Source organism: Biomphalaria glabrata, chromosome 6 (genome assembly GCF_947242115.1).
Source record: "Biomphalaria glabrata chromosome 6, xgBioGlab47.1, whole genome shotgun sequence".
NCBI lineage: Eukaryota > Metazoa > Mollusca > Gastropoda > Planorbidae > Biomphalaria > Biomphalaria glabrata.
The window spans coordinates 26738368-26761649 of NC_074716.1; the positions used below are offsets into that span (position 1 = coordinate 26738368).

The window sequence follows — 23282 nt, forward strand, 5'->3', positions numbered from 1 at the left end:
CAAGCATTAGACCATACAATCATTGAAAGTAGTATGGATCAACTTTTGATATAATTTCAATATAAACTTCAATCAGTTTCTGAAAATAATTCTGTTAGTTTACTGATAGTAATCTGGCGGTCATTTTTTTCTCTCCTTACAAGTATGTTGATATCAATAGTCTAGTTTCTTCCTCTCTGATTTGTAGGATAACTTATTGCTACAAAAATGTGTTCCGAATTTTTTCTAAATTTCAATTTCTTTTCGATATATAAAACCAGCATTTATATTCATTCTTTGAAAGTTAGGTACTTGTAAAAGAAAAAAAAATGGTTTAATAAAAAGTTTTGTTTTACTTCCATGTTTCAAAGTAAGAAACAAACAAAAAGAACAGAAGAGCCAAAATGTTTTGTCCAATTATTGCAACTTCTCTTTAATTTATTGCTGTGATAATTTTCTCAAAGATGTATATGTATTAGTAATAAAACTTAAAGCAAAACAGGATTTTAGGTTTTAGAAAAATTTATTGGCTGTGATAATGTCAAATTTTGGAAAGCTTGGAAACTTTCGTCGTGACTATGTTGCACATTTCTTGCATCATGGCTAGAATTTTGTTCATCTGTTTATAAGAGAACTGCTAGGGATCAAACCTTGCTTACAATTATATTTCTGGATATTAATCAAAATCTGCACACTTTAATGACACATTCAGTATAATCTTCTCATTTGCTTAGTTTTAAAAAGAAATTACAGTTGAATGATGGTGCATTTGATGATTTCCTCCATGGACTTTTACCTGTATGTTCTTCAACTTGTTCCACTATTAGCTGAGTGACCTGTTTTATATGGCACTATATTTCATTGTACACAACAAAATCTCAATGGAACTTTTAGGGAAATTTTTTTTTTCTCATTTACTGGTGAAATGTTCAGTATTCACTCAAGTCTTTCACAGAGTATTAAACACTAAACATGCTTTGAATGAAATGTAAAGAAAGAAAGGTTTTATTGTCTAGTCAAGTAGCTGCCAACATCTTTGGACATTGTTTTGACCGCCTGATGAACAATATCATTTACTATGAAAATGATAGAAGAAAAACTCATTTCAAGGCATTCTGTGGCAAGTCTCATGCGTTGAGTGATGTTGCTACTTTTTACTTTCAACAGTGCTTCAAGGAAGCTGTAGAACAGCACAGCTTTCATGCTGCTTATGTATTCTTCCTAGTATTTGAATAGTTAGGGTATTGGAAACAATCTCATGTGTCAATAAGATATGTGCTGGTATTTGTAGCAATTGTGAATTCTTGGTTTTCTGGTAAAATTGCAATTTTAAAACATTTCAATAGTTGCTATACTAATTGCTGTTATTAATGTAAAGCTTGGCTTTACTTATTTAAAAATCTAACTTTCAAATGGTTTGGTATGAAAGGCTCATCTATCTAATGCCACTACACCGGTACTTGAAACATGACCTTGTTTTGAAACATACTGGTAGTTGTTTTAATCATTACAATACTTAACTTGAAATCTTAAAAGGCAATAGCATTTCTAGTGCACACCAGTTATTGCTCAGAACAAATTTCACTTTTTATTTTTATTAGACATTCTGTCATCAGATCAACAGTTTTTAATTTTGTTAAAAAATAATAATCAAGCATCGTCTTACGAAACTCATGCTGCAAACAAATATCAATATTTTTGTATTCACATGGGAATGTTTTCATGCATTTCTCTATAAATAATGATCTTTGTATAAATGTTGCAAGCTATCTGCATAGTTTAAGCCTGCACTGAAATGATTCTAAACAAAATGAATCCTTGTTGAATTGAGAATATTATTTGTTTATTTTGATGGACATGTATAAATACATTATATTGCAATTTTTTTTTTTGTTATGGGGCATTTTCTTGTAAATGATGTAACATATGTATAAATTAAAATGTCTGTTTGTTTGATTTTTGTGCCATTTTACAATGATTGAATGGCTGTTAATTTATCACTTCTACTCAATTGTTAGAATGTATATATGAGAAATTGTTCATCTTTAGGGATGAACTAAATAAAATCTAAAGAGAAAATGATTTTTTGGTTTTATTGTTTTTCATTGACAAATAATATGTGGACATGAATAGCTTCTACATTATAGACTACTGTTCTTTTCATCTTGGTCATGTTCTTGTGATGGTTAGTATCTTGCAATTAGTTTTTTTTTGTATTCAACACAAGGAAAGACAATATTGGTTTATACTCTTCATTCATATCTCAAAAGGTACAATTCTGCACAATTGAAATTTTGTTTTCATCATTACCAGATTTAGATGCTACTTTCAGTACCGGTAATGGTACTTAAAGCAAACCCTTTCATTAAAAACTTAAATCTGCTGTTTTAACAAAATCTAGAATTGATCTAAACTCTTGCATTAGAGTAAATAACTTTTTCATGTTACTTTTTCTCCTCTTTAGATTTCTATAGCAATTTACTTCTGCAGAGATTATCAATGTGACTAAAAAAGGTTAATAATTTTTATTGGTCCAAATCAAATGGAAATATAGTTTGACTACCATTGATCACCTAAGCTTAACACTGTAACAATAACAGAATAAATGCAAATATGAACATCACTCACAACCAGCGCTTTATGAATTAGACTTCTATGTACTTCTCAATGACAACAGATGACCTTAAACACTATGACCGAAAGTGGGATAAAGGAGTTTTTAAATCTTTCTGTTTTAGTCCTAATGGAAAGGTGACGACCACTTCATTCAGATCTTATGCAACAGCGGTTTAATGGGTACAGGTTGTCTTTAAGAATTGTGTTTGTTTTCATGAAGAGGCTCTTCAAGAGATATGATACTTTTTAAATTAGTCTAAGTCTTTGTGACAGTGAAGTATTACCATGCCAGCAGGTGATAGCAAAGTTAATTAGAATGCTGATGGTTGCTGTATAGAAAAGTTAAATAATTATTTTGTAAATTTTAAATTTTCTTCTAAAATCCATTTCAAATAGCACAATTTTATGTTTCACAATATTAATTAGGATAATAAAAAAAATAACCTTGCTATTGAAAGAAACTTGTCAACATGGTTTCATAGTAGACCACACACAAACAGTATGAGATGTACAACAAGGGCTATAGGCCCATACAAAAAAAAATTGCCAATAAAATAAAAATTTTCTTATAAATTTGCTATCAAACTTAATAAGTTTAAATAAATAATATTTGACTAATACTAAAATGTTTAATTAAAAGATTTGTAATGCATTAATTATTTATACAAAAAATGTTTGAACTTTCAGTCAAGTGACTGAACAACTAGATTTATGTAATAGAGATTGCTTTGAGAGCAATATGTGATTAATTGTTATTGTTTGAGATCTTACTGGTAGTAATTACTTTAAAAATAGTATTTATTTAGCTTTTGACAATTTGTATTAAATAGATCAGAAAACAATAACATACATTCAAGCTGACTATATAAATTTATTCCATTTACAGCATCACATTCATAAAAGCATTTGCACCACACACCATTGAAACTCAGGAATTGTATGGAACCATGAGCTTTGCTGGTGTAACTGCAAAAGCAGGATGGTATTTTTGTGTGTGTATGTAATGAGGCTGGATCAGTTTTATGCTTAGGTACTAGTTTTAAACAAATCTACCAGTATATCTGTGATATTATCTGTTAATGCCTCTATCTCATTGAGGTTGTATTTGTTGAGCAGATTTTTCTCTAATATTCTTTTCTGAATATGATCCTTTGGAGTTTCTTCATTGTTTTCTGAGAATACACCAATCAGAGAGTTAGAAGACATTTTTTCTACAATGGGTTGGTTATTTGATTTTTTCAAAATGACTTTTTTGGACAGTTCAAGTTCTCTTTTTCTTAGTGCTTCTAAATTCTGGACAGTAGGGTAAGTTGCTTTGTGATTGGTGAATGGTCCTGTGTCTTGTCTATTGGTGAATGTCCCCCACAGAATCAAGTTCCAAGAGAAGACAACAGCTACAGAGTCCAGGGCTTTGTTTATATGAACATCTCTACTTGAAGTTTGTTTTATCTTTGAATCTCTGCAAAGGCACAATGTATAAGTATAAATAAAATAAATATAATAGATTCATAATTCACCTATATTGGGCTTCATGTACTATACCAATAATTTAAAAAAATTAAAGGGATTAACCTAGTATTGCAGCATGTCTAAACTGTACATATCAATGGTAAAATTAAACTTCTCTTAGCCTTAAAGTAGGGGTTAGACGATCATGTGATCACTTACCTTGTGTAGGAAGAGCTTGTAGTGCTGTGAATGTCAATGCTCCAATCACCAACAGGGTTTTCATCCCAGTGGTGTACTGTCATAAAGGTATATTCCCAATCTCCATGGAATGAATCCTTAGGTCGAGGTGCCAGTAAGACTGACCTGGATGGCAAAAGATATCAGGAATTACTTTTGAAAAAGCTCAAAATATCAAAATAAACAAACATCCACAAGTTTGCTCTTAAAGAATACCTGGTCATTTCACAAAGTACCAGTACCTATTTATCATTAATGAACACTAACAATAGCAGGACTAAACATATGAATATACCGGTACTGGAATTCAGATCTGTGCCATTTTAATGTAAATCTAATGCTATAAACTTGAGATTTGATTGAAAAAAAAACTAACCTAGTTAATGAAGGGGAGGTAAGTGATATCATTATGCCCCCTCTGTCTTCTGTATACATCTTGATGTAGACTTGCACATGCTCAATACTATCTATTCTGTTTAGCTTCTCTGATTGACATCCATCTACAGTTATCACCTCCTGTATGTTGCTTAGTTTGCTTAATCTCCTGTTACAAAAATGTTGCTATAATTTTCATAAAACTTATTATATTAACACTTTTGATTTTTGACTTTATATTAAATGTGATTTCATATTAAATGTATCTAGAAAGCAATGCCATCCTCCGTTTTAATGTGATTCAAATCTTATTTATAAGAGATACTTTGAAATTAAGATAGCATAAGTTTACATACATTCTCTACTGCATTACATAAATTAAAACCCTTCCTCTACCCAACCAATCAAAAGAAAAAGGTGTTTGCCTCTGTTAATTTCACAAACTTCAGATAGTAAAAGTGATGGTATTGGATGACATAAATACAGTACTGCTAGCTTAATGTAGACCTATACATTATATATGATATTTAGAAAATTAAATGTAGTGCCTTATTGATATCAAACTGTATTCACTGATCTAATCTCTTCACATAAGATTACAGGGGTAATTTCTATTTAGATAAGCTCAAACTCAAAAATACTTCTAACTTCTCATCTCTTTACTAGTGTTTTGAAGGCATTTATGCTCATGCTATGATGACTTGCTACAATTTATGTAATTTAAAAATAGACAGTGTTGCCAAACTTTATGCAGGGAGACAGTATTGCCAAACTTTATGCAAAGTTCTTAAACATGACAGGTTTTGAGAACCAGTAATAATTTTCATGAACCAGTAATTAACTAGCACATTTTTCTGAAAGTTAGTTTAACCTAACCTAACCTGATAATGTTAAGGTAACGAACATGTTTGTTAACCTGTTAACAATCTTAGGTGAAGCAAGCTGACATAATTTTCGTTGAGGTACTGCCTTCCAAGTCTGAGCCAGATGGACCATTTGGCCACAATCCATCAAACCAAAGCCAAACTGAGGACTAACATGGTGACCAGCTCCATTGATAATCCAGCTGTCATCAGCTGAAGGGATGCGAGCCGCTCTCACTGTAATGTGTTGTATATCTCTCCATGTCAAGTTGCGACTGAGATATATGATGATTAAGTCAATTTGAGTAATGGTAAAGTGCTTTGTTTGATCCTTAATGGATAAGCCTACTAATTAATACATTGTGACCCTATCTTTACATTTTAACACTTCCTAAACCGTACTTTAATTTTAAAATCCTTTTAAATGGTTTTACTTCTTTGAATAATTTATATTGACACAAAAATTTAATTCTGAAACATAAAAAGTTAAAGGTTACATTACAAATTGTACTGATTAGTTAATAATAATATTATACAGTTACAAAAATAAGAATAAAAATAAATAGAATAAAAATAAGACTGTTCAAATTTAGCTTAATGAGCCCATCACTTTACTGGACAGTAAGAGTTAATTTGTACCCCTATCTTACAAAAAAAAAAGTTTCCTCTAAAGATTACGATCAACATAATGAAGGCCTACAACTCTCCACTTACTTTGCTTGTAAGACATTAGCTATGCAGCCAGCAGCTAATGGGGCAGCACTAGATGTTCCTTCAAATGTTTCTAAACAACCATTATTGATGTCTGTAGTGATCTTTTATAAAGCATTAAAATGTGTGCTGTGTTTTTAATTTAATTCATATTAACGTTAACAGGAAATAGATTTTTTTTTCATATAGCATCAGTCATGTGAAAAGTCATTATCTAAATATATTCTTTAAAATTGAATTTAAAATACACACTAAATAAATTACTAATTTTGTAAAAGATAATATAATCTTCAATAAATAAACATAATTTAAAAATAAAACATAATTTTAAAAAAAAAAAAAAACTGACCACTTTGGACTTGTTTTGTCCATCCATAATGTCCACTCCACTAGGCACAACAACTAAAATGGCTGTACAATTCTCAGAATAAAAAGAGCTTTTACCTCTGTTATTGACAGACCCCACTGCAAGGGTTTCTGGACGTGACACATAGCCATCAGCATTGCAGTTGTCTAAATGAAGGCCCCCATTACCTGTAGCCCATACAAATATAGAGCCAAGACCTTGACGACCCTAAATATAAATAAAAAAAAAGAAAGCTTCAAGCTTATACAAAACCTCTTAAGATTAAATGGAATCAGAATAGCACCTAATATCCAAACATAGACATAAGAAGACGTGGAAAGTTTACATGATCAACACCATATTGAAATGCTTGAACAGTTAAATGACCAGGTCCAGCCATTACTGCCCCATCATCACTGGGCCCCCATGATGCACTATAGATGTCAATATAATCATGTTTGAAGGTGAGAGCCTCAGCCTCTAAGCCATCAGTGATAATGCCGTCCAATAAACGCACACCTGAGGAGCATGTGAAAAATTCATTGAAGTTGTGGACATTATTAAGGTACCGGTACTCTGAAGAAGTAGGCTAATTCCCTCAAAGGCCAATAACTCAGTTAAAATATAATCCACAAACAGTTTACTAAATAAAAGGGATATGCGTGGCCAATATAACATACATATTTCTTCCCACTATAGCTTAAAAAACTTAGAATTGAATTGTCTTTGAGTGACATTCCAATTCTACAAAAGATAAAAATGTTGAATGTGATAATTCTGTAGTTCAATAGCCAAGCTTTGAACAAGTCAGTGCCACTAGTGAAACTTGAAGGGGTCTTTGGTTTGTTAAACCAGCTACTGGCGAGGTGGGCAGTATAATATCCATATAATTTAAAACTGCAACTGTAGATTATAACTAGTATGTGTCTTCTCTAGTGCTGTACACGTTAGTCTGCAGTTAGAGCGTGGAATGGGTTGCCTGAATCAGCCAGGAAAACAAATGACTTAGCAGTGTTTAAGTCATTGATTGACATGCAAGACTATACCAAGAAAAAAGAACAGGAACTGAACTCACTATAAAATTAAAAGCATGTATATTAGGCCTACCAGTATTTAGAGATATTTTAATATCATTATACTATAAGCACACTACACCAAAATCTGACTTCATTAAGGAACGTAATTCTCGTAAACTTAAAGTCATAGATGTTGCCTCCTTCAAAATGGACGTTAACTCTTTGCTGTTGCAGCAGAGCAACACAGGCGTTCTCGGCAATTACAATTCTTGCTTGAAAAAGTTGCTGGATAGCCATGCACCTCTTGTCACTCGTACAGTCTCAGTTAGGCCATCTGCACCATGGATGACGGAAGACATAAAGACTGCCAAACTTATTCGCCGACGTGCCGAACGTACATTTCAAAAGACAAGTCTGACGATACATCGACAAATGTACATCGTAGAAAAAAACAATGGTTAACCGAATGATAAGAGATGCAAAAGCTAGTCATATTCGACAAAAAAATCGAAACTTCTGATTCTTCAAAGGAGCTATTTAGGATCACCGCTGAAACGTTAGGGGGGAAACTAACGAACGTTTGCCGTCATCTATCCCAGTATCTGAACTCCCTGATTCCTTCTATAGATTCTTCATTGGCAAGATTGAGCAGATCAGAAATGACATGCCATCCCTCTCATCACAGCTTGACCACTCTCCAATCTTTCAAAATTCTCCTTTTTGCGAGTTTCAGCGGGTATCTGAAGATTATGTCAAAAGTACTATTTTAAAGATGCCAAATAAGTCATCTGCACCATGGATGAATGCCGCACGAATAGTCCTTAGACAAAACAAGACGAGATTCTGCTACTACGCTCTTGCGCGAGAATCGATTACAAGGTCGCCACACGTTGTCATCAGTAGGCCCTATATATATATATATAACAATGAGATGCCCTTGTACCTTAGCGAACTGACTACTCCATATGTCCCCCAGAGAGCCTTGCGCTCAACGGACTCAACGCTTTTAGTGGTGCCACGTTTCTCCCTCAAAAGCTATGGTCTGCGGGCTTTTTCAGTGCACGAACCAAAGGTTTGTGTTCTGTTGTCACAGATTAATAATAAATTACTGTAGACTTTACTAATTAATAATGATAATAACGAGACTGTCTTTATCAAGGTAGACATATATAACTAACTTTTATTTCCGTCCGATCCTTTGCTTTCGCACAAAACAAAAACAACAAACAATGACGTAATATCATATAATATTAGCACATCCTTGTTTTTGAAGCTATTATCACATCATTCCTTTTAAAGTTCTTAAGACTTATATTTACAAGGAATTTTGACAACTCGACCACTTCTGGTTGTCTTGACCTGCACAACAAGTTCTCTAGATGTTGGTTTATAATTGTCTGTTTCGTTTGTTCTAACAGTTTGCTGTTCATTGTCTTCGTCGGTATCATAATATCCAGAGATGTCTTCTTCGTAGCTCTTGTTTAAAAACCGTTGATTTCGTCTGTATGTTTTCCCATCATTTGTCTTTATGATGTAAGATCTGGGTGATGGATGTTTCTTAATGACGACTGCTTTCTGCCATGTTTGTCCTAGACGAACTCTCACCTTCTCCCCGACAGAGTAATCTTTAGGTAGTCTTGCTTTTGCATCGTATTTCACTTTGCTTTTCCTCTGTCGTTCGTTGAGTAATGTCTCTGCATTTTCAGCTACCGATGGTTTCAATAGTTTGGGATCAGTTGGAATGATGTCCCTGAGTCTTCTACTCATCAGCAGTTGTGATGGCGAATAAAGCAGTCCGCTTATCGGAGTATTTCTATATTCGAGCATAGCGAGATATGGATCTTTCCCACTTTTGTATGCTTTGTTGAATACCTGCTTTACGATACCAACATACACCTCACTTTGTCCATTTGATTGAGGGTACCTGGGACTTGATGTTGTTATCTGTTTATGGTCGCCACTGAAAAGAATACGAAGCCCTAGCCAGTGAAGAAAGCTTTATTGTTACACCTGATCGGTGAACCCGCTCGAGACATTTACAATACTTTTCAAGTATGTGAAGATGAGACTGTGGACAAAGTAATTGAAAGGTTTGAGAATAATTTTTTGCCTAAGTCCAACACTGCGTATGACAGATTTAAATTCTTTTCAAGAAAGCAGAAAGACGGAGAAATGTTTGAACAGTATTATACTGATTTAAAGAATTAGGCAAAAGAATGCAAGTTTGACAACCTTCGAGATGAACTCATCAGAGATCGATTGGTATGTGGCATACAGTCGGATCGAATGAGAGAGACTTCTGAGAGATGTAGACTTAACTTTAGAGAAAGCAGCAAGCATAATTCGTGCTGACGAGCATACCCAGAACCAAATGATAGATATGAAAGGACTACATTTGGATGCTGCTAATAAATTAAAGAAGACAGAAGATAGAAAGCCAGTCAAAACCTCACAGGGAAAAATGGCAAAGAATCATGTAACAAGTTTCATTAGAGATTGCAGATTCTTGTGGTGGATCTCATGGACAATACAATTGCCCAGCATTCGGACAGACCTGCCGAAAATGTAAAAAGAGAAATCATTTCGCTGTAAAATGTCGTTCGAAACACTTCAAGGCTGTTGATTCACTGGAAGATGAAAGTCAGGCAAGCCAAGTAAATGAGTTGTGGATTGAGGCAATTGGTACTGACAACAATGTCAAAGTTTGGATGGTTGATGTCAATATTATGGGAAAAATAGTCAAAATGAAGATTGACACAGGAGCACAAGCTAATGTGATATCAGAGTCAACTTGGAACACTTTAGAAACTGATAGTCAGTTAAAGCATTCAACCACTACCCTAAGAGCATTAGGGGATTAAGCATTAGAACTGAAGGGAGTTGCATCGGTCACATTTAAAGTCGGCGATGTAGAAGTTAAAGATGATCTGTACGTGATCAAGAAAAGTATAAATCCTATACTAGGTCTGAAGACATCTATTGCTTTAAAACTAATTGAGGCAAAGAGAAATGTCGAAGTACACGATGTCAAGCAACAAAATGAAGTTCCACAAGTGTTGATGAAAAAAATATAAGCAAGTATTCGAAGGACTCGGTACATACAAAATGAAGTATCACATTAAACTGACGTCAGATGCAAAACCAGTTATTCAATGTGCGCGCAGAGTTGCACCATCACTCTATGAAGAACTGAAAAGAAAACTCACACAAATGCAACTAGAAGATCACAGAAGTTGATGAACCAACAGAATGGGTTCATAACTTGGTTATAGCAAAGAAGAAAGATAATTCTTTGAGGTTGTGTTTAGATCCCCGAGAACTGAACAAATATATAATGAGAGAACATTTCACTATACCAACATTTGATCAAATCAATAGTTCACTGGGAGCAGCAAAAGTGTTTAGTATACTTGCTTAAGAGGATGCATATTGGCAAGTGGAGTTGGATGAACCAAGCTCTTATTTATGTACATTCAATACTCCGTTTGGAAGATACAGATCCTTGAGAATGCCTTTTGGTATATCCTCAGCTAGTGAAGTATTACAGAAACGTGCTTATCAAGTATTCGGAGACATCCCAGGTGTACATATCATGTCAGATGACATGCTGATTGCAGCAAAAGATGAAAAAGAACATGATCAAATTTTTGAAAATGTTCTGGAGAGAGCTAGAAAGAACAATGTAAAGTTCAACAAGAACAAGATACAATATAAACTTTCTGGTGTTAATTATCTTGGAAGACAAATTGGAGCAGATGGTATTCGTCCAGATCCAGTTAAAATCAAAGCAATAATGGAGATGCCAGCACCAACAGATCGAACAGGAATTCAAAGACTTCTAGGGATGTTGAACTTTCTGTCAAGTTTCATTCCAAACATGTCAACAATTACCAGTCCATTGCGTGAATTGCTAAAGAAAGATGTATTGTGGCAGTGGAATGCAGAGCAAGAAAATGCTTTCCAACTAATAAAGAAAACACTTAGTGAAGCTCCAGTTCTTCAATTGTTTAACCCTGAAAAACCAGTTACTATTCAGTGTGACGCACTGGCGGATCCAGGGGGGGGGCGGTAGGGGCGATCGCCCCCCCCCCTTTAGTATAGGATTCACACAATTTGTATTTGTTTATTATTTATGTTAAAAATATATACTAATTATTTATATTTCAATCTATTTTTAGATTATTTCGCCCCCCCCCCTTTCTAGTATGTTAGCCGATTTGGTGGGGTCGGCAGGGGGCGATGGTATCAATCCCCCCCTCTAAACTTTCGAGTGGGGGGGGCGGTCCAATTTATTTGTAGAAATCACAGCTTGCTAACAAAATCAATTAAATATCCTTATGATTAACATTTATAATTGATATTTTAACCAATCTTTATATTATGTCGTTCCCTGTTTGCCGATTGGTGGCGGGGGGGGGGGGGGCGAATACCTTTACTGCCCTTCCCACCTTAACCCTTTGAGTGGGGGGGCGGTCCGTTTTTATGGAGAAATCGTAGTTTGTGAACAAAATGAGTTCAATTAATATATACATTTTATATTATGTCGCTCCCTTTCTGGTATTTTGGCCGATTCGGTGGGGGGTGGGGGGGCAATTGGATGTACTGCCCTCCCCACTCTAGCCCTCTGAGTGCTGAGGGGTGGTCCGATTTTTGTGGAGAATCATAGTTTGTGAACAAAATTAGTTTAATATCTATATAATATAAACTACGTATTGATATGTGACCCATTGTATATTATGTCGTACCACACTCTAATCTCAAATTGTATCATTAGTAAATTTAAATGAAAAAGGGTTGTACCAGGTGGGAGGGGCGACACATGCAATCGCATTTCCCCCATCGGACAAATCAATAGTTTTTCCTTTTGTATTATAGTTATGAAATTACAAAATTATAAAAAATCTGTCACTAATATAATTTATATATACTATAAATTAAATTCTTATATCGAGTCTCCCCACCCCTATTCTTTAATGCCAAATGCAATCTTTATCAGAAATTATTAAAGAAGCGAGGATTAATCATTTTCACTCTACCGCCCCTTCCCTTTCCAGACAAAGTTTATGTAATTTCACATGAAGTTATCAATTATTTTAAGAAAGACTTTTCTTTGGAAAAGTTAGAATTCAAACGAAAATTTTCAGTATAAGAGTCACGATTGAGATGAGTTCTAAACCCAGATAATCTTTTCCTTGTCGCCTTTTCCCAACCTTTACTCAATCTGATATTTTTCTAGTTAAATAAATTTGGGACTACAACTCACAATTTATACTTAAATTTTCTTGAATACTATTTATCGAATAATTTTTTTTTCGGCGGCGATCCTCAAAGCAAAAACCTAAATATGTGGGGTATCCTATCTTTTCAAGGAACAAATCGGTTTTATTTGCAATGTATTATGGGCCTATAAATTCATATTAGAATATTTTTCAAGTACAACATTTTTCGAAAGGTCCTTTTTTAATAATATGAATAATGAACTTAAGGTCAACTTCGCCCCGAACCCCCCAAGAGAACCTTATAGCTCTGACCCAGTTGTTTTGTTTTTCGCCGAAGGTTGAGAAATGATATATATATATATATATATATATATATATATATATATATATATATATATATATATGTGTGTGTGTGTGTGTGTGTGTTTGTTTGTGTGTTTGTGTGTGTGTACGCACGTTTATGCATAGGGTTAGGATTTACTGGGCGTTAGGGTTAGGGTTTGGAAAAAAATCGCCCCCCCCACTCCAAAGTTCTGGATCCGCTAGTGGTGTGACGCTTCTTCTAAAGGGTTGGGAGCATGTTTAATGCAAGAAGACAAACCAGTTGCGTATACGTCAAGATCATTGACAGAAACAGAGTGCAGATATGCACAAATAGAAAAGGAAATGTTAGCTATAGTGTTTGCAGCTGAACATTTTCACCATTATATTTTTGGAAGAGCTGTGACTGTACAATCAGATCACAAACCTTTGCAAACTATTGTGACGAAGCCTTTACACAAGATTTCACCAAGACTTCAGTTGATGATGTTAAGACTGCTGAGATATCAATTAACAGTAACTTACACTCCAGGTTTAAAAATGCAAATAGCTGATACGTTATCGCGTGCGTACATCAATGGTCAAGAACAATACAATTCAAATGATGATATGGTTATGAGAATTCATAGCGCAACAGCACAGTTTCCGGGAAGTGATCAGAAGATTATTGAAATTAGAAGGAAAACTGAATCTGATGCTAAATTAAAACTTGTAATTAATTATGTCAGAGAAGGTTGGCCAAAGATAAAAAAACTCAAGTTCATGAAACAGTGAAAGTGTATTGGTCATTTAAAGACAGTATTCATGAAGAGAATGGAATATTGTTTTATGAGAATAGAATTATAATTTCTTCAAGTATGAGAAATGAAATTCTCGACAAGTTGCACATAGGTCATTTTGGTCTTGAGAAAACCAGATTGAAGGCAAAACAGAGTGTGTTTTGGCCAGGATTGTCCAAAGATATTTTTTCGACAATAATGAAATGCGCAACATGTGCAACGTTCAAAAGAAATAATGTGAAGGAAAAATTGCTACCTCATGCTGTACCAGACAGACCATGGAAAAAGGTTGCGACAGATTTGTTTGAATGGCGAAACAATGACGTAATATCATATAATATTAGGACATCCTTCCTTTTGAAGCTATTATCACAGTTTGGAACTCACTCCCCATTGATCTAAGACAGACAACATGCTACACCACTTTTAAGAAGAACATTAAGACCTGTTTAAAACTTTTTTAGATTAATTGTCATTTTTGCCGTCATGTTTGTGTTTGTAATGTTATTACAGCGCCTTGAGCCTACATTTTGTTTGTTAACAGCGCTTTATAAATAAAATTATTATTATTTTTAATTGGTGTATAGTGTATATTGTACATACCATAATATATATTGTTTATTACTAAGAAACCAAAAATAGATTGCTTCAATGATTTCCGCCCAGTAGCACTAACACCTATTGTTATGAAATGTTTTGAAAAATATATCCTTAAACAACTTGTAGCAAAAGTCAATAACAGCCTAGACCCTCACCAATTTGCATACAAAGCAGCTAGAGGAACTGAGGATGCCATTCTTAGATTCTATTGCTTTTGGACCAGCTTTATAAGCATCTCGATATACCCAAAACATATGCACGAGTCCTCTTCGTAGATTTCTCCTCGGCTTTCAATACCATACAGCCACATCTAATGATAAACAAACTGAGTAACTTAAATGTAAGCCCTTACTTGCAAGCATGGGTTCTAAACTTTTTAACCCAACGGCCCCAGTATGTTAAAGTCAACAACACCAAATCGTCAACTCGAGTACTATGTACGGGTGCTCCACAAGGTTGTGTACTTTCTCCTGTGCTATACACTCTTTACACTAATGACATAAGAAGCATCTATGACTCAGTTAAACTCATTAAATTCGCTGATGATACTGCCATAGTCGGTCTTATTTCAGGAGACGAAACTCAGTATCGAAGCTCGATAGAAGAGTTTACAAACTGGTGCACCGACAACTTTCTAGAACTGAATGTAACAAAAACTAAAGAACTTATAATAGATTTTAGAAAGAAAAAACAAACTATACGTGAACTGCAAATAAACACTACATCTATAGAACAAGTAAAGGCATATAAATATCTAGGCATTATCATCAACAACAAGCTTTCATGGGAAGACCACCTTGGAACTCTGACAAAGAAAACAGCCCAGCGACTCTTTTTTCTATACAAACTCAACAGTTTTAAATTAAATAAGAAGATCCTTGAGACATTTTACGGCGCGACTGTACAAAATCTGCTAACATACAGAATAAGTTGTTGGCAAGGCAACGCCTCATCTAAACTGTTGCAACGTCTAGAAAACATCATTAAAAAAGCATCAAAAATTACACTCACAACATTACCACATTTAAAGGAACTTTTTGAACAAACGTGCCTAAGAAAAATCGAAAAAATCTTGAAAGACAACGGCCACCCGCTCCATCAGAACTACGCCAGGTCGTCGCGAAGTGGGCGACTGCTGTCAATCAAAACAAGAACGGAGCGGTACAAAAACTCGTTCGTACCTCACTCGGTCAGACTCTATCACCGCCACTCATTGATCAGGGAACATGAAATGCACCAAGATACCTGTGTGTAGTCGCTGAATGAACTCTTTATGTTGTCTGTTGTATTTATGTGTATTTTTCTGTTGTGTTGTCTTTATATGAGAAACGAGTCCTTGTAATCACAACAAATTTCCGTAAGGATCAATAAAGCAGTCTTAGTCTTAGTCTTCTTAATGTTTACAAGGAGGCATAGTGGCTGAGCGGTGAAGCGCTTGGCTTCTGAACCTGAGGCCCTGAGTTTGAATCCTGGTGAAACTGGGATTTTTTATTTCAGGATCTTGAGGATGCCTCTGAGTCTACCCAGCTCTAATGGGTACTTGATATTAGATGGGTAAAAGTAAAGGCGGTTGGTCATTAAGCTGGCCACATGACACCCTTGCTAACTGTGGGCCACAGAAACAGATGACCTATACATCATCTGCCCCATAGATTGCAAGGTCTGAAAGGGGGAACTTTACTTACTAATGTTTACAAAACCTCAGTTTAATTTATGTAGCTATATTTAAAGTACCGGTACATATAATAGCATAGTTATCTGAAGGTCTGTAATGCATTTATAGACACTATTGTATTTACCTGCTATGTTGGCTTCAAAGGCCACACCAACACCACAGATCCCATTGTTGGCTGCAGCTGCTACTTCTCCAGCACATCGCGTACCATGGCTTTAGAAAGAATAAATATGAACAATCATATCTAATACAGACGTTACTTCAAAAAAGAAGATAATTACGTTCTACGCGGCATGATAGTCATGCATATTAACCAATGACTTAAATTCTGCCAACCCATTCCATGCTCTAACACCACTAGGGAAGAAGGAGCACTTGTACAAATTTGTCCTAGCATATAGAACGAGGAATGTGTCTTTATCTTTGTGTCTTTCTGAGTATTTTATTAAATTTTGTTTTTGTATTTGAAGATTATATGGTCCAGAGTTTTATGTATAATTGCTACCATAGACATATATAGGCCTAGGCCTATATTATAGCCTATATATATATATATCTATGTTGCTACTTTACTTTTTAGTCTTCTATCAGAAGACTTTCTAAATTTAGTGATTTTACTAAAGGTGTTAGTCTATAGTCAAATGTGAATATTCGTTTGTTATGAATCTCACTGCTCTATTTTGTGTCTGTTGCAGTTTCTTAAGCTATGAATGAACATCTCCAGGAAGAACAAGAAATAGGGAGAGAACAGAACAGTTTATTATTAGAACCCTAACAAGTTAAAGATGTGTTTTTTAATTTCTTATGCACAGTAGCAGCCTTAGGGGGTGGCATGTGAGTCAACCGTCCCAGGCCCCGCGCCTGAGGGAGGCCCCGTAGCCTACTAGTCAACCCTCGGCGTAGCATACGCCGTTATTTTGCAGGGCCAGCCTTAGGCCAATGCAGCCTATGCGACCGCAGTAGACCCGCCCTAATTCTAGGTGTAAATTATTAAATTAAACCATTTTTATAACTTATAACATACGCCGCTATTTTGCAGGGCCGGCCATATGCCACTTCAAACAAATACGACCGCAGCGGGCCCCACACTTTCATAGGACCCGCGCTAATTCTAGGTGAAAATTATTAAATTAAACCATTGTATAACTTATAACAGATTTCCCGCGGCCTCCTGATTTACCAGGAGCTCCTGGATATATCCTGAAATTGCAAAATATACGAAAAAGTCATGGCAATCTCCGGAAATTATAAAAATCTTCAGAAAACTCATAGAAATCTCCTGAAATATACAGACAAAAATTGTAATTTTGGGGTGTCATTCAAAATGGAAAACGCCAATCCTACGCGCGATGAAAAAAAAAAAAACTGCATTATGCAAAACCCGTAATTGTGGAATCTGGTGAAAGAAGCTTCTCTCGCCTCAAACTAATGAAGAAATACTTGAGGTCAACAATACTCGTAGATACATTGAAACATTTGGTAATTCTTGCTATTGAGCGTGATCTATGTAGGAAATAGAATTTTTATGATGGTACGGTACATATAGTCTACCCTTACGGCTCAGGGCCCCGCACTCTGCTAAGGCCGCACCTACTTATGCATCTTAGCTCTCCTTGTACTCTAGTCATACTAATAGTAGGTACGTAAAATACTGATGGTAAAGTTTAAATAAATGACATTGATAATGCTGTCTTTGTTAAGCAGTCTTTTCATTCTTCCATTTCAGTAGGCTAAAGCAAATAGATGTATAGTTTCATGTTTTATTTCTTTGGTATTACTGTACCGAAGATATCAATTGAAATCAATTACCTCTAATATTTTAACACTGTTATTAGATATTTCTGCAAAAGAAGTTTTTATAACGATTCTATAGGCCTACATATCTATAATATAGTTGTAGAGCTTTTAGACCGTGACATCAAAGTTAGACAATCCAAGCTTTTTTTATAAATTAATTTACTGACATTCTTTCGTTACTTCAAAAAAATGTTTTATACCATAAACTTAAACATATTATATGGTTGTGTACATTCATAATTAAATGTTGATTATCTGCGCAAGTATGTTTTAATCTTGAATAGGCATGATCAATTATTTGTGGAGTAGGCCTATCATCAATCATTGTAAAGTCATTTCCCTCTAATAACTCCACCTCTACACTTTAATAGTCTTTCCAGAGAAAAAAAAAATTAAATATACTCAGAGATTTCGGCATTCCACATAGTTCAGGATAAATATAGATCTACCTCTGAGACTGAATCTCTTTGCTTTACCTGTTGTCAATATCAGATTTGTTGGGCATCGGATCATGAAACAGATCGGTCCTGTCATTTAAATCAGTGCTTGCTTTTGGATCCTGAACATAACAGTCACAAAATGTGTCAATTGTATTTTATATATCTTATCTTAGGAAATACGTACACTACTTCAAAGAAAAAAAGATGATTAGGTCCTACACGTGTTCCTATGTCAATCTAGATTAGCCTAAAACTTGAATGAATTTTAATAATATTTGTGAAAACCGATTTTATAATATAGGATAGCATTTCGAAGAGAACAGATAAGACACCTAAATGAAATTTATGTGAGAGAGGCTGCTCTTATCGTCTTTAAAAAATCTTGATGCATCCTCAACTTTATTGTAGGCCCTATTTGATACAGCAAAGAATAAAAGACAACAGGATAATGTGAAGATCATACGAGAGAGCAGGCATCGTGACTGAAAGTGTCTGCTGACTGAATGATCACTTCATACATTTAGAACATAGCCAGTCACAGCTTTGTGCACGAGCTAATTGTTTCATGGACCCCCCCCCCCAAAAAAAAAAAAAAAAAAAACCTTAAGTCTTTTAAGAATTTATTGTTCACATCTATGAATGAGACTATATGTTTAACAGTTATCAAGTTGCCTGTATGGACTTTAATTCGGGCTTTTTGTGGAATATACAGCGGATCAATATTAATATTCAATAGTACCGGTAACAAAAGCAAACAGAAGGGCAAGTGTTAGGAAAACAATCTGCAAGACATTAAACTATTTGTTATATCGAGTACGTAGAATCATTTTACCACGCGTGTACTAGGCTAGAGATTTCAAGTGAGTGCTTTTTACAGAATGTATTTACCACGCGTGTACTAGGCTAGAGATTTCAAGTGAGTGCTTTTTACAGAATGTATTTACCACGCGTGTACTAGGCTAGAGATTTCAAGTGAGTGCTTTTTACAGAATGTATTTACCACGCGTGTACTAGGCTAGAGATTTCAAGTGAGTGCTTTTTACAGAATGTATTTACCACGCGTGTACTAGGCTAGAGATTTCAAGTGAGTGCTTTTTACAGAATGTATTAGTAACAAGAGAAACCACCAAGGGAAACAAAATGAAACTTAGGCGCCTTGAGTAGACTCTAGTGACATCTTTGTACTTGGAATTGGGGAAAGGAAATTATGTAATTAATGTTTTTTTGTACATTTTATTTGACAAGTCTTCACACACACAAACAAAATCAACCATAAACATTTTAAAGAAAGCACGTACGTAGTTGTTGGCCAGATCTGGGTGGGTGTAGTCGATTCCATCGTCAAGTATACTGACAACGATTCCCTTACCGGTGAAGCCTTTTTCCCAGACAACTGCAATGTTCATGTCAATGTCACCATCAGAGCCTTCATTCACCTGCGATATCATATATATATATGGTATCGATGCATTGTCTTTGTGTAAAGTGTAGACTGTAGACCCACTGCTACATAAAATACGTAGGAACGCATGTTTCTTGGGAGGGAAGTGGAGACAAACATTTTCCTCCCTCCTTTTTTAAATGAACATAATTAGTTATATTACCAAACAGTAAGAATAGCTACTATAGGCCTATAGAGAGACTAGATCTATAATATATAGGCCAACATTTTTGAAACATGCGTTCCATAATTTTGGCCTACTAAGCTTAAACTAACCTACCAAGTACCACATGTTTTTAAATTTGGGATCAGAGAATGAGATATTTGCTCTGGAAGGAATGTCGACGTCTCTGTGTGCAACATGGCGGCTCGTCTCACGTGCAGGTGGATGTCTTTTAACTCTGTGTAGGACTACTTCTTGTTGAACATGCTGAATCTAAATTGTATGCCAACAAGTCAAGGTTAAGTTTGTTTATTATGTCCATTTATTAGCAAGCAACAAACAATAATGTTTGGGTATTGTTTTGAGTAATTGTTATTATGAAATAATGCCTATGAGCAAGATGGATAACTAAGAAAGTAGCAGTCTAAGTTCAGAGTTTACCCTCGTGTCTTGTCTTAAAAGATTAATGTGTTGTTCTGAGCTCCGCTTGGATCTTGGTGGCACAGACTGGTGTTCAAATATATAAGCAGCAATGCTGGCTATCTGAAAACAAAAAGACAACTAATGAAGGCTTATGAATACAACTAATGAAGGCTTATGAATACAACTAAAGAAGGCTTATGAATACAACTAATGAAGGCTTAAAATTATGAATACAACTAATGAAGGCTTATGAATACAACTAATATCAACGGCTTTTGCCAAATGTCACTAGGTTGTTTTTTTTTTGTGTGTTGTAGTTGTTTAAAATACAGAAGGTGAAATAAAATTGAAATTTAACAAATGTTTATTATGTTTATATAACATTTTAATTATCACCAGAACTTGTCGCGTCCAAACGTTTCGTACTTGTTTTTACAGTAATGAGTGACATCCAATAAAAGTCAGCAGTAATTAAATAGGCTGGCATTGAAAGACCAGAGAAAAATGTACTATTGCTTGACAATAGGAATATTTAAAGTGGTGCTCTAAGATGCCCCAGAGAAACAATTGAACTAGTCGCTTGACAATATAGACACCTTCAAAGTGGTGCTCTAAGATGTCCAGAGAAAAATGTACTGGTTGTTTGACAATAAAAAGGTGCTAGAAGATACCAAAGGGAAGGGTCGTTGAAACGGCCGTATTGGACGTCGACGAGATGAATACCTAAATTGTCCAATGTATTTCACAGACATACTGAACAAAAAAAGGCATTTGTCCATACTGACCTCAGCTTTGACTAGAAAACCATATTCTCTAGCTATGTCTTCAGCATTCGCTTTGTCTCCGTGTTTAAGTTGAACAGCAAACTGGTTTAGAAAAATATGTTCTGCAGCAGCTGATGGCAGTAAGACTGGAAGTATACTGATTATCCCAGAGAGCATCAGTAACATTTGTAGTGGGCCTTTAACTCGTGTGTCCGCTAGGAAAAAGTGAAATCCTTGACGTCTCTATTGACTGAATTCAACAGATCGATTATAGCCTACGTACTTGGAATTACTAGGATAGTTTCATTTGTATTATCAATATAACGATAGAAAGGTCGTCCAATGTCAGGCTCAGTGTTAATGGCAATGGAGTGTGATGAAAATGATTTACATGTGCAGTCACCCTTAAAGGCTACCTTAAATACACAAGTCACATATTGCTATAAATAAATGTTTACATGAATACATTTGATAAGGTTTCTATAATATCTAGCAATCTAAGTTTGTAAGTTATAATTTGTATTTGTAGTCTTCTCTTAGTTGAAATCAATGACACTGCCGAAGTAAAATCATTTAAGCCTAAAGACAAAACAAATTATCATCTCTTCAGTTCAGACTCTCCCTGTAGGTCGGTCTCAGTTCAAAAACTAGGAGTGCAAATCTTATCAGATAAAAGAAAATACCTTCTTAAGTTCGAAGTCACAACACTTTTGATTATAATTTTTTTAAAACTCTTTTAAAATTGAAGTATTCTCACTGGTTAGGGTAAACCTCAAATAGAGTAGGCCAACAGTATATTTAGACTTTGATGACAAAATAAGACGTCCTGGGTAAAATGACATACATTGTATACTAAACTAAATTGTACAAATCAAAGAAACTTTTAGGACACAAGGAAATGATGTGAACTGTGGTACCCCTTTCAGATCAGCACTCCTCTAGTATTGACACTACAAGCAAAGAAGTCCTAGGCCCCACATTCACTTCATTAACAAGGGTGGGGCTGGTTAGTGGACCAGTGTCAAGGTGTTCTCTCTGTAGTCACCAACTAGATTGCTTTAGGAAGGGACACAAATGGGGGGAAAGGTGCCAGAAGAGGAAATGACAATCTGCAATTCAAAATAAGATTTGCCTTTAAACTAATTCCCGTTCAGTTTCTTTTTGGTCTATGTACATTTATATAAACAAAAGATCTCATTTCCCATTATTTTCACTAAATAACATACTTGGTTGTTGCGTTTCTGGTTGTTTTTTTTTTTCAATTCAAACATAAAAGTGATAGCTAATAAGAATTGTCAGCTCCACTGATCAGGCAAACAGAAACGAATTTTCTGAGTGTGATGGGGCACAATGTTTCACAGGGAAACAATATCTCAAGCAGGCTTGTACCAATAGATTTTCTATAGATGCCATTTTAAAAGCATGAATAGGACTCGTAGGGTGTGTTATGTACTAAAATTACATTAATTATCGTAATTAAACTGTACTATACCATTTTTTAAAGCGCTTTATGATAGTATATAGCTTTTTAATTCTGTGCATAGTATAAACCATACTTATACTTAAAAGACAGTCAGTGACGTAGCTGGGAGGAGGGGGGGGGGGATTTGAAAATCCCTCTGGGCCCCTAAATAAGTGTTTTTTTAACATTAAATTTGAAATATTATGCAAAATGCAGGGCCCCCAAAGAGGTCAAGCCCCCCAGGCCTCCAAATGATTCCTAGCTCTGCCACTGAAGACAGTCAACTAAAATATTGTTTAAAGTATACTAAATTATGCATGTATATGCTTAAAAATTCATGGCAAATATTTCCAGGAAAGATACTTTATTATTATTCAGTGATGTGCGATAAATTGCATGGCTACAACAATTAGGATACTGGTACATTTATTTTTAAACTCTGATACAGTAATAAAAAAAATTACTTTTATACTACAATATAAGAAACATTTCACACCTACTTCATACATAGACTTGGTTAATTTCAGGGAGAGCAATAACCTGTTCTTATTACTTTATCCTGGACCTGGTCATGTAATTACACACATTTCATAATTATATTCATTT

At 34.9% G+C, this 23282-nt stretch overlaps 1 protein-coding gene across 3 annotated transcripts; it reads right to left on the reverse strand.

Moving 5' to 3' along the window:
* Nucleotides 1–698: 698 nt before the first annotated feature.
* Nucleotides 699–23234, reverse strand: LOC106070600 (PC3-like endoprotease variant B). 3 transcript variants are annotated; one of them, XM_013230544.2, is made up of 14 exons: nucleotides 21898–23234; nucleotides 21236–21429; nucleotides 20469–20570; nucleotides 20145–20300; nucleotides 19722–19859; nucleotides 18460–18542; nucleotides 16311–16399; nucleotides 6923–7095; nucleotides 6580–6804; nucleotides 6234–6334; nucleotides 5573–5794; nucleotides 4658–4825; nucleotides 4264–4407; nucleotides 699–4054 (listed from the first exon to the last, which is right to left on the reverse strand). In XM_013230544.2, exons 2-14 carry the CDS (start codon nucleotides 21398–21400, stop codon nucleotides 3622–3624), a joined length of 2199 nt encoding a protein of 732 aa, XP_013085998.2. In that variant the 5' UTR covers nucleotides 21401–21429; nucleotides 21898–23234; the 3' UTR covers nucleotides 699–3621. The 3 variants fall into 3 exon arrangements, with proteins under 3 accessions (XP_013085998.2, XP_013085997.2, XP_013085999.2); XM_013230543.2 differs by having other exon boundaries at nucleotides 21236–21630; XM_013230545.2 differs by having other exon boundaries at nucleotides 6234–6303; nucleotides 6675–6804; nucleotides 21236–23234.
* Nucleotides 23235–23282: the final 48 nt, after the last annotated feature.

Bases quoted from the DNA above. Each gene is read 5' to 3' on its own strand.
- LOC106070600 (XM_013230544.2), bottom strand. From the start codon at position 21,400: ATGTTACTGATGCTCTCTGGGATAATCAGTATACTTCCAGTCTTACTG. The intron at 19,860-20,144 runs GTAGGTTAGTTT...ATGATATCGCAG, and splicing joins TTAAAAACATGTGGTACTTG to GTGAATGAAGGCTCTGATGG. The intron at 6,335-6,579 runs GTCAGTTTTTTT...GCTTTATAAAAG, and splicing joins GACAAAACAAGTCCAAAGTG to ATCACTACAGACATCAATAA.